General features: G+C 44.6%; 1 protein-coding gene across 1 annotated transcript; it reads left to right on the forward strand.

Moving 5' to 3' along the window:
* The first annotated feature begins 759 nt into the window (after positions 1–759).
* LOC129765967 (uncharacterized) lies at positions 760–7,110 on the forward strand. The gene has a single exon (XM_055766425.1). The coding sequence runs from the start codon at positions 760–762 to the stop codon at positions 7,108–7,110; it is 6,351 nt and encodes a 2,116-aa protein (XP_055622400.1).
* The last annotated feature ends 5,079 nt before the right edge of the window (positions 7,111–12,189 follow it).

The following is a 12,189-nucleotide window of genomic DNA, read 5'->3' on the forward strand; positions in this document are numbered from 1 at the left end:
CCCTCGTTGCGGCGAAAAGGTGGTGAACCGATTAGCCGAACCCTCACGAGCGAAACGACATTGTCGGGCGAAGTGAACGGTATGACGTATAGATGTAAACAACAAAAACAATTGCACCAGTGAATTAGCGTTTGCATCAAGTTCTTTGAGTAAAATTAAACAGGTGGAAAAAGTATTTATATCGGAGTTAAAAGAGTAGATAGATATTTAGAATTTGTGAGTAAATATTGTAGTGTAGTGCTACGTAGTAAGTGGAAAATTACTGAATTCGAGATCAATCTGGAATCGTCCATCCAGGATTAAACGAACCTGTAAAAAGAACAGAAGAAAACTGAAATGTAAGTTTAGAATACTTACCTGAATTTGTAACTAATTGAAATAATAAATTACAGCTTTGAAGCTGCTAAGTCAGCTGCTACGAAGACGGTGTTTGTTCTCACGAAAAAGAACATTTTCTTCAAAGATTTCATCCGAAGTTGGATGATTTTCTGCCAGTTGGAGATTGTTGTTGCGGTTATCTGCCCTGGAAGAGGGACATTTTGAAGAAGACCTATAGTTGAAGAGCCAACCCGAGCCAAAGCGAGTCCAGAGTGTGAAAGGAAACACGAACCGGAGTAGGAAAGCAGCAAATAAAGTCAGTGCACTTAGTTTAAGTTTGTCACTTCCACCGGTCGCGAGATTCGCTGCTGCTAGCTAAATCAAAATTAGTAGATAGCAGAGTAGTTTAATACAGTTAGGGTCTATTAGATTGATCTCGATATGTCGGACGAGAATAAAATTACGGGAAATGATACAGTCCCGGGAAATCAGGAGAAGTATTGTAAGAAATGCGATCGTCCAGATTTGCAGGAAGGCATGGTGTGTTGTGATGCTTGTGAGTCGTGGGTTCACTTTAACTGCGCAGGTGTTGGCGAATCCATTGCGGAGCCGGATAAGAGTTGGAAGTGCAGCGATTGTCTGGCAGACTGTGAGGGTGCAGCGAAGTCTGATGTATCGTTTAATGAGTCGTCTGTCAGCAAAAGCAGTCGAGTATCGCAGAGATTGCAGCTCAGCCTACAACTGCTTGAGGATCAACGGAAACTGAAGCAGAAGCGCGCGGATGAAGAAGAAAGGATCCGTAAACTGGAAGAAGAAGCCAAGTTAAAGCAGCTGGACGAAGAGCAGGAATACTTGAAGCAGAGGTATGCATTATTGATGCGTATAGAAGATGAAAAGGATTCGTCAAGCAGAAGAAGCGGAGTAAGTGGGAAGAATAGGTGTGAGCGGATGGAGAAATGGCTTAGTAAGGAAGCCAAAGTAGGCGGAGCTGAGCAGCTAAAATCGTCAACGCCTGGAGAGAAGGTTACTCTGCCGGTTCCAAACATCAGCCAAACAAATCCCAGAGTCACACAATCGATGACTGTTTCGTCGAAGGTAGGATCTTCTAGCAGCCCTACTCCATTGAATCAGGGTATGCTGTACCCGGATCCGACTATTCCTGTTCCTGGTGGCAGCGTCACAGCTCTAGCAAAATCCTACGAATCCTTGGTAGTGCCAACGGTACCTGGAATAAAATCCTATCTTCCTTTGATTTCAACGGATCCAGTAACAGTTGCGACAACAGCGAGTGGAGAATTATTTACGTCTGGAAAAATTACGCCAACAGTTACAGCTTCGATAGTGCCAGTTGTACCACAGATTCCAAATGTTTCTTGGGCGGGAATCCTAAATCCTCCTATCAGTCTGGGAACTGCACCGGTTTACGCGTACCCTGCAATGAATACTATGGTTTCTAGTGCAACTGGGCTGGTTCCGTCAATTCAGTGTGGTTATAGTGGTGTATATGGAAATCCGCAGCAGTACTTGGATCGAAGCACTGCTAGTTCAATGCCGTATCTGTCGTTTCCCTCGGTCTCTAATGGGGCTCCACCCGGGTATCCACCATTGATCTCTGCTACTGTTAGTTCGTTTCCAGGAATTCCAAGCAATCCGAATGTTTTCCCCCCAATTTCTGCTTCGTATCCAGTAACAAGGCCGGTGATTATGCCTTCAGTGTTGCCAACGATGCCGGGAACAGACGTGAATAGGTTCAATTCTTCCATCGTTTCGGTAGGACCAACTAGTGCCCAATTGGCAGCCCGGCAAGTAATGCCGCGGGAGTTGCCGAAGTTCAGCGGGGATCCCGAGGAGTGGCCTATGTTCTATAGTTCGTTCAAGAACACGACGGAGGTTTGTGGATATACGGATGCCGAGAATCTAGCTAGGCTGCAGCGTTGCTTGGGAGGTTCAGCATTGGAGGCAGTTAAGAGTCGTCTGCTCCTACCGGCATCTGTTCCATATGTTATGGAAACGCTGCGTAAGCTCTATGGTAGGCCAGAAACATTGATTAGTTCTCTTCTGAAGAAGGTCAGGAACGTTCCGTCACCAAAGTCGGACAACTTGAACACTATTGTCACGTACGGTCTAGTAATTCAAAATCTCGTGGATCACATTATTTTGACCGACCAACAAGCGCATTTATGCAATCCGATGCTGCTCCAGGAGTTGATCGACAAGCTACCCACTTCGCTTAAACTGCAATGGGGGACCTACAAGCAATCGTTCGGGAACGTCAACCTGGAGACATTCAACAATTTCATGTCAGGGCTGGTGAATCTGGCATCCGATCTGAGCATCGGGGTCGACTCGGCACAAAACTACCACAAGCAACCTAGAGGGGATAGGACGAAGCCGAAGGAGAAGTTATTCACTCATGCCAATGAGTCACCAGTGGTGCCAAAGAAGGTGGATGAAGGCAAAGAAGGCATTTCGAAAGCGTGTTCCTACTGCGATAAAGACGGTCACCAGATCGCCAACTGTTACAGTTACCGGTCATTAGACGTCGAAGGCCGCTGGAAGGCAATGAGGCAGAAGAATCTGTGCAGACTGTGCTTGATACCGCATCGTAAATGGCCATGCCGGTCAAAAAAGGAATGCGGAGTGGACGGTTGCCGTATTCGACACCATATGCTGCTTCACAGTAATCGCAACGGTGCTGCCGACGGTACCAAATCTACCGAAACTGTTCACCAGTATCATCATCACATGAAATCCTTTTCCCTGTTCCGTTATCTGCCAGTCACGCTCTATGGAAACGGAAAACAAGTCGAAACATTTGTATTTTTGGATGATGGATCGTCTTCAACGTTGCTAGAAGAAGGAATCGCATCACTGTTGGGTATCGAAGGTGAACCAGACAACCTGTTGTTGAGCTGGACAGGAAAGATCAGTTGGCATGAGAAGACATCCAGGCGGTTAAGTGTGAACGTATCCGGGGCTGGTAAGAAGGAAATGTTCCAGTTAGGTAATGTGCGAACGGTTCGGGAGCTGGGACTCCCAAGTCAAACGTTGGATTACGTGGAGCTTTGTAGTACGTTCCCGCATCTGCGAGGACTTCCAGTGGCCAGTTATATCGATGCCAGGCCAGGCATGATTATAGGTCTAGAGCACGTTCAGCTTCTCACAAGCTTGAAGACTCGTGAAGGTACCGGCAGTGAACCAGTCGCAACAAAAACTCGATTAGGATGGTGCGTGTATGGAAGGAACTCGGGAAACGAAGGGTCCTTCGAACAACTGCACGTCCACGCTTGCAGTGAGATGAGCAATTGCGACCTTCATGACTCTATGCGAAAGTTTTTCGCAGTGGAGGAGGCTGTAGTGACGAAGCAACTAGAAGCCGAAGAGGACAAGCGGGCACGCAGTATTCTAGAAGCAACAACGGTGAGACGAGGAGCTCGTATGGAGACGGGTTTACTCTGGCGGCATGACGATGTAAAATTTCCGGATAGTTTTCCAATGGCAATGAGTAGGTTGAAGGGCTTGGAGAAACGATTGGCCAAGGATCCTGAGCTGCGTAGAAGAGTCAACGAACAAATCAATAGTTACGAACAGAAGCAGTACGTCCGCAAAGTGCCACCAGAAGTACTAAGAAACATCAGTCGACAGCGAATGTGGTATCTTCCGTTAGGTGTCGTAACGAATCCCAAGAAACCGAACAAGATCAGAATGGTGTGGGATGCTGCTGCGAAGGCTGGCGGAGTGTCGTTTAATGACATGCTACTGAAGGGTCCGGATCTCCTCGTATCTTTGGTGGAAGTCTTGTTACGATTCCGGGAAGGGAAGATTGCGGTGTGCTCTGACATTCGCGAAATGTTCCTGAGGATCCTCATTCGAGAGGAAGATAAATGGTCACAGTGCTTTCTATGGAGAGACAGTCCAGACGCTGAAATCCAGGTTTACGTGATCAACGTTGCGATGTTTGGTGCAACCAGTTCGCCGTGTACGGCGCAGTTTGTTAAGAACAGAAATGCCTCCGATTACCTGGAATTATATCCTCGAGCAGTAAAGGCGATCATCAAAAACCACTACGTGGATGATTTTCTAGATAGTGTCAATTCGGTGGAAGAAGCTGTGCAGCTTGTCAAACAAGTGCAGTTGGTCCATGCAGCCGCAGGCTTCGAGTTTGGAAAAATTTCATCCAATTCGCAGGAGGTGCTTGATCTTCTAGGGGAGAATGGATCGCCAACCAACAAGTTGCTCAACCTAGAAAAGGATAGAGTCTATGAGCGTATCTTAGGAGTTGTGTGGGTTCCTGCAGTGGATCACTTCACCTTCGAACAGACAGAGTTGGATGGAATCATGGGTGAAAATAGAGCAGTTCCAACAAAGAGACAAGTTCTACGTACCGTGATGAAATTGTACGATCCATTAGGCTTCGTGGCACACTTTGTGGTGCAGGGCAAAATACTTATGCAGGAGATCTGGCGAACGGGTACCAACTGGGACGAGCCCATTGCACAACAACTACATGATCTATGGAGTAGATGGATTGCACTGTATGCGGCTATCAACGAAGTGAAAGTTCCTCGTTGCTTCTTCGGAAATCTTCGACCACAGGAGGTTGACGAAATTGAAATCCACGTCTTCACGGATGCAAGCGTAGTGGCTTGTGCGTGCGTAGCTTATCTTAGAATATCGTTCACCAGGGGGAACTTGTGTTCGTTGGTAGCAGCAAAAACAAAGGTGTCACCACTTCGAACGCTCTCAATACCTCGTTTGGAGCTTCAAGCTGCCATGATGGGATCACGTTTGTTGCAAAATGTTTGTTCAGCACTCACCCTTGATATTCGGAAGCGCTTTCTGTGGACGGACTCGGCAACAGTTCTGGCATGGCTTCGCTCGGATAGTCGCCGATATCACCAGTTTGTTTCATTTCGGGTAGGGGAGATTCTTTCGCTCACCAGCGTGGATGAATGGTACTATGTACCATCGAAGTACAACGTGGCAGACGATGCCACTAAGTGGAATTCGGGACCATCGTTTGATCCAGGAAGCCGTTGGTTCGAAGGTCCACAATTTTTACGAGAACCGAAAGAAATGTGGCCTAGGCAGTCAGTAGTTGTGAATGGAGCGGATGCAGCAAGCGAAGAACTTCGAGTGGTAGCGGTACACCAAACAACTGAAGAAATCATCAACGTCGAACGCTTTTCAAAGTGGAATCGCTTAGTCCGAACTTTGGCTTATGTTTACCTGGCCGTGAGAATCTGGAGAAGAACCCTCGGCGAAAGAGATGCACGGCACGTTCTGAATCAGGATGATTTTGTGAAGGCAAAAGACACGCTTTGGCGCCAGGTACAGGCACAGGGATATTCGGAGGAGTTTCATAGGCTGAAAAGCGAACGCGGCATTGAAAAGGGAAGTCCGTTGCAGTCGTTGGCTCCATTTTTGGATGAACGCGGAGTCATTCGGGTAGGAGGTCGAATCGGGAACGCCCCGACCATCCCCTTCGCAGTGAAATATCCCATAGTACTACCTAGAGAACATCGTATCACCTCGCTTTTGGGTCATTCTTTCCACGAACGGTTCCTGCATGCCAACGGGGAAGCAGTCTGCAATGAAATAAGACAGAAGTTTTATATACCAAAACTTCGAGTTCTCGTACGGAAAGTCAGCCGAAGTTGTCAGCACTGCAAGGTGAAAAAAGCGACTCCCGTTCCTCCGCTGATGGGCCCGCTACCGAAGGTACGTCTAACACCATTCATCCGACCGTTTACTTACGTTGGTGTTGATTACATGGGTCCGTTCGAAGTCAAAGTCGGCCGCAGTGTTGTGAAAAGGTGGATTTGCTTATTCACCTGCCTCACAATACGGGCTATTCATCTGGAGTTGGCCCACAGTCTCTCATCAAACGCGTGCGTGATGGCTTTCCGGAGATTTGTTGCCAGACGTGGTGCTCCACTAGAAGTGTTCTCCGACAATGGCACGAATTTTGTGGGAGCCAATCGTCAGTTGTCAGAGGAGAAGCAGAAAATACAAAACATCGTTGAGGACTGTGCCGCCACATTCACCAACGCGAATACCCAGTGGCACTTCAACGTTCCAGCAGCTCCACACATGGGAGGACCGTGGGAGCGTATGGTCAAGTCCGTGAAAGTGGCGATGAAAGCAATATCGGGAAGTCCACGACATCCAAGTGATGAGGTGTTGGAAACGATAATGTTGGAGGCTGAAGCGATTATTAACTCGCGACCGTTGACCTACGTTCCCCTGGATATGGAAGACGATGAGGCACTCACGCCAAATCACTTTTTGCTGTGTGGATCAACCGGCATCAAGCAACCAGTCGCCAATCCTGTGAGTGGAAACATCCTTCGTGACAGCTGGAAGCTGGCGCAGCATATTGTGGATGACTTTTGGCGTAGATGGGTACGGGAGTATCTCCCAATGTTGACACGACGCACGAAGTGGTTCGAAGCCGTGAAGCCGATGAAACCTGGCGATCTGGTCGTGATAGTCGACGAAAACACGAGGAATAGCTGGGAGCGAGGACGCGTACTGGAAACCTTTCCAGACAAATCTGGGCAGGTGAGACGGGCTACCGTTCAGACAGCTAGAGGAGTCTTCGCCAGACCTGCGGTTAAATTAGCGGTTTTAGATGTAGAAGGTAACTACAAGAAGTCGGACGTATATGATTCGGGAACGGAAATGGTTCACGGGGCGGGGGATGTCGCCGATACCCCTCGTTGCGGCGAAAAGGTGGTGAACCGATTAGCCGAACCCTCACGAGCGAAACGACATTGTCGGGCGAAGTGAACGGTATGACGTATAGATGTAAACAACAAAAACAATTGCACCAGTGAATTAGCGTTTGCATCAAGTTCTTTGAGTAAAATTAAACAGGTGGAAAAAGTATTTATATCGGAGTTAAAAGAGTAGATAGATATTTAGAATTTGTGAGTAAATATTGTAGTGTAGTGCTACGTAGTAAGTGGAAAATTACAGAATTCGAGATCAATGTGGAATCGTCCATCCAGGATTAAACGAACCTGTAAAAAGAACAGAAGAAAACTGAAATGTAAGATTAGAATACTTACCTGAATTTGTAACTAATTGAAATAATAAATTACAGCTTTGAAGCTGCTAAGTCAGCTGCTACGAAGACGGTGTTTGTTCTCACGAAAAAGAACAATAATTGATTGATCATTCATTCTTGCCTTCGCCGAACAATACACTAGCTGATCGTATGTTGCAATTTACGTCATGTCAATGCATTTAAAATTTACATCGAACGCTATTCCGGTGGCCTTTATCGCAATTGACATAGACTCGGCTACAGTCGATTAAATAAATGTTGCACCAGCACCATTATTCCACATCTCATAACTACATCAATATATCTTTGGCACCGCGAGGAAACATCAACAATTACAACACTTGCAAGTATCAAATATCATGCCACATGTTATTTAGTATTGCCTCAGTGGAATTGTACCTTCAGGCATCGTTCGTACAACGTAAACCAAGCGCCAAACAAGCGTTCGCCATTGCATGCATACATAGCCATATATTGAAACTACTAGGAATATAAACACTTCTCATCATTTTTCGCTATTCTAAAAATAAACGCTTCTGTTTATATTACTGTTCTTCTGTTTATATTACTGGTCTCGAAAAAACAGGAAGTGGGTTATATCTATGGTATAACCGCAAGGGTGACGTAGGACTATCGTTGATTTAGAGATCATTTGTTTGAAGTTGAATCTGAATTCATTCTGAATGAATGAATATTTGGAGAACTTCGAAAACGAGAGCGTTACGTTGGAGGCACAAGGTTTTATGGATCCAATATTGGATACGGAAATATCCTACTGATGGGGAAGAATAATCTTCAGAAGCTATCCTGTTAATTGCGATTGATTGAAAAATCACAAAAATCACAGTGTTACATGGATAGAAAACATTAAAATAAACTCTTTCACATGAATGTAGTTTTAAATTCCCAGAGGAACTGGCAGATTATTTTCAGTAACGATTAGATATTTCCACATTTTCCTCGATACTGGAAGCCCACCAGTGGTTTATGCTAACTCGATAACCATCTGTTAATAGCACTTGATTGAAACATATTTGGTCACAGTGTTACATGAATAGAAAACATTCAAATAAACTCTTTTACATGAATGTATTTTTAAATTCCCGGAGGAACTGGCAGATTATTTTCCGGATCTTTCTCGATGCTGAATGGCATCCAAACGGAAAGAATTCCGCGCGTGTATGTGTGTGTGTATGTGTAGCGGCTGCTTCGAGATCTTCCCGGGGAACCGTTTGTGGCATCACTCTCCTCCTGATGGATTCCCTTCTGGCCTAAGGTGCACAAACAGGCTCTTGGTGACACCGTTCATCCGCGCTTTCATGATAAATGAAGAGCTTCACCACAACAGCGACAACATGCTCCAATCGCTGTTCAATTAGAACTGAGTGGATTTCCGAGCGGCGCTCGCTTATATACCGATTGGTGATTTCAATAGCCTGTTTTGAAAGCAAATTTAAGACTATTGAAACAAGTTTTTGGATCAGAAAGTAACAAGTATAGAACGCGTAGACATTTTATCTTTCGAATGAAGTGTTTATCATACCATTTCGTTCAGTTGTTTAGGAGCTATTAACACTCAAAATCTCGGTCTCCGGCGTAACGCTTTCGTTTTCGAAACTTTGATTTTACACCCCGGTATAGAAATGAAAGACGTAGTCCTACGTCAAAAGTTACTTTCTCATGCTCGCGATAAGCACAGCTGTCACCCTTAGTGGAGGTAGTTTTGCTACTGACAAGCGAAACCTAATCACATACAAAATTCCAGAACGACATTTACTTTCTTGATGACTAAACAAGCGAAATAAACTCTTTTTGTTAATATCAACAACTTCGAAAACAGTAGCATTGCTTCATTATGATTAAGATTAGCGCAAATGCAATCCTAGTTGAAGGCAGTTTTGCGAGTGGCACGCGAACCCAAATAACTTATAACATTTGAATACGACATTCAAGATGCTTGGTATTTCCCAAAGGATTTTTTGGCGCACAACCTTAATGCCTGCTTCGCCATAACGTCAGTTTAATGCATTCATGCAATGTCAAAGGCACCAACGAAGCCCAATGTTAACTGCTTGGAAAGAGACTGAATTATGCCACACAGCTTGCGGAAAGAAAAACACACGATACGAATAACGCGAAAAACGAACTGGAAAAACCACACAACGATATCCAAGTTGAATTACCACTGGTTGGGTCCAATCTTGGATCGAAGCGCAGCGAAAGCAAAGAGAACTGGATTGCTCAACAGTCCGATGCCGAATGAAAGTTTGCCTCAGCGAGATTCACTGTTTATACGCTAGGCAAGTATTCCCCTTCATTCTTCTTCTTTTCCTTTGTTCACAGAGACTTTTTTTTTTTTTATCTTCGCTTATTTTTCGTCGGCCTATTTCCGCCACTTAAGTGCCAATCACCGACATCAGGGAGGCGACTCCACCTGTTCCTACCTATCAGACTCAACAACTCATGAGCCGGGCCAACTTCTTTTACTTCCGCTCCGAAGGAAGACGTAACCAGAGATTTTTCGCCTCAGAAAATCCCAACGACGCCAGCTGGGATTGAACCCAGGCCGATCGGATTGTGAATACACAGAGACTTTGAATCCTACGATTTCCCCTTCGTTGCTCGTCGATAAGTTGCTCGTTATTGATAGCTCTCTTCGGGAAAGCACACATATGGACAGAACAAATATATGGGAAAATGGAAACGCTTAAAGTTGTCATGTATTTTAACCATTTACAAACCAGGCGATTCTAATGTATAGCATATTAAACAAATCTTAGGAAAAAGGAAATCGGGGGTTTCGAAAAAAAAATTTGATGTCAAATGTTTTAAAATTGCATGAAACCTCCAGATTTAGTGTCATCTCGAAAAATTTTTTTGTCAAAAATCGACACTCTGGGACTAATATTTTGCATAGGGTATATCATCGTGCAAATCAACATTTCACAGCAAGTTCCGAATAGAGGTAACTATTTTTATAGGCACCCGGAATCATGCTTTCCGTCTCGTATTCCGATAAAAAAACAAAGTTCCAGAATGTAGATTTTTGACAAAACAAAATTCGAGATGACACTAAATCTCAACGTTTCATGCAATTTAAGACATTTGGCATCAATTTTTTTTTTCGAAAAACGCGATTTCCTTTACTCCCCCCTTGGGTGATTTTTCGACTTTCAAAAAACTCAAACTTTGACCGCTTAGCGCCATTCTCTCTTAAGTGCGATTGAGCTGAAATATTTGGCATAGGGTGTTTTTTCGAGGTGGTAAACATTTTGTATAGGGTATCTTTTTGAAATTTTATGGTCGATTTTTTCCCATACATTCATTGGCACTCCAAGGGTACAGTTTACAGAAAAATATATCACGTCAATCCATCATTTCTAGTAAAAGTTATGGCTTCCGTTTTAACCTATCCCGTGTTCCAACTTACCTCGGTGTACCTTACCATAGAGACCCTTATTCTATTAAAGGAGTATTCTAGTCTAGAATTTTGAAAAAAAAATCTTATTCATATTTCTTAAGTTCATTAAATACAATCAAAAATATACCATAGAAAGAACTTTTCAAAAATTCTATTATTTACAGAGCTGAAATCATTTCAGAAAAATAAAATTGTCGTCCACGATATGAAATTCAGAATAGAAACGTTATTTTCCGGAGATAAAAGATCAACTACGAAAAGGAACCTCAATCATATAAAACCGTATTCAAATTCATGGCGACTTAAAACTTTTACTCAACATTTCTCTCAGACCCGAAGATAACAAATGATTGCATTTTTGCTTGCTCCGTGCCGCTGTCACGAAGTCGTAAATGAAGCACGCAGGCCGCGGCTGTTTCTTCCGTCCGGAACCGTTCTGTGCTCCAGCTCCGCCAGATTCTAATTATTTCGATGCACCAATCTCAGCAACGAAATTAATTTCCGCCCTGGCGTCGTGTCTGCCACCTCACCATGGTCACCAAATCGTTGTTGAAAGGAGAGATTTATGTAAAAATACATCAATGGGAACGGTGAAAAATAGCACGAAGTGGCATTCTGTTTCCGTTCCACCGCACACACACCACTTTTTCGCGTATTTAACAGCAGCTCAATTTAATTTCGACTAATTATGTATTGTGTTTCGTACAACACGCCGGTAGATCTTCCCACTCCGCAGGGAGTTTACTGGTTCCTCGTGTTCTTCCGAACAACAGTTTCATAAATTTCACGAGAAGAGGCGTTCGTATACCCGCGGCTGCTCCCGGTTTCGCCTTCGGTGCCGCTCGCTCCAGCGAACCAAGCGGCGCTTACTTCCTTTCGCCTTCGAGCGCTGTTGTTCACCAGCTGTCTGAGAAGGAAAATGACTTCCGGCGCGCGTTTTCCCATGCACAACCGGAGCAACCGGGCAAAGAAACAGAAGACAGAGAGATCGCCGAGAAGCTCCTTAATGCACTTGGCTGCATTTTTCCTTCGCTGTGCAAATGGATGCTGCGAACAAAGCGCAAGACGGAGGAACACAGCCAGTTATACAGAAAACCCAACGACAGGAAAAGAAACAGAAAATGACTTTGAGAAACTTAATTAAATTGGAATTTTGTTTGCCATTGTTTCCACCCCGCCAAGGTTCCGCTGCTATTAGGGGGGAGGGGGGATGACTCCGATAGTGAGGAGGGATTTGGAGCGTTTGAATTACCGAGCTAACCGATTGTTCGGCGTTCTTTTGACGTAGGACTACGTCTTTCATTTCTATACTGTGGTGTAACTTCAAAGTTTTGAAAACAAAAGCGTTACACCAGAGAACGAGATTTTGAGCCTTAAT

This window comes from Toxorhynchites rutilus, chromosome 2, assembly GCF_029784135.1.
Source record: "Toxorhynchites rutilus septentrionalis strain SRP chromosome 2, ASM2978413v1, whole genome shotgun sequence".
In the NCBI taxonomy this organism is placed as follows: Eukaryota; Metazoa; Arthropoda; class Insecta; order Diptera; family Culicidae; genus Toxorhynchites; species Toxorhynchites rutilus.

Coding starts and splice junctions, on each gene's coding strand:
- LOC129765967 (XM_055766425.1), top strand. CDS start 760: ATGTCGGACGAGAATAAAATTACGGGAAATGATACAGTCCCGGGAAAT.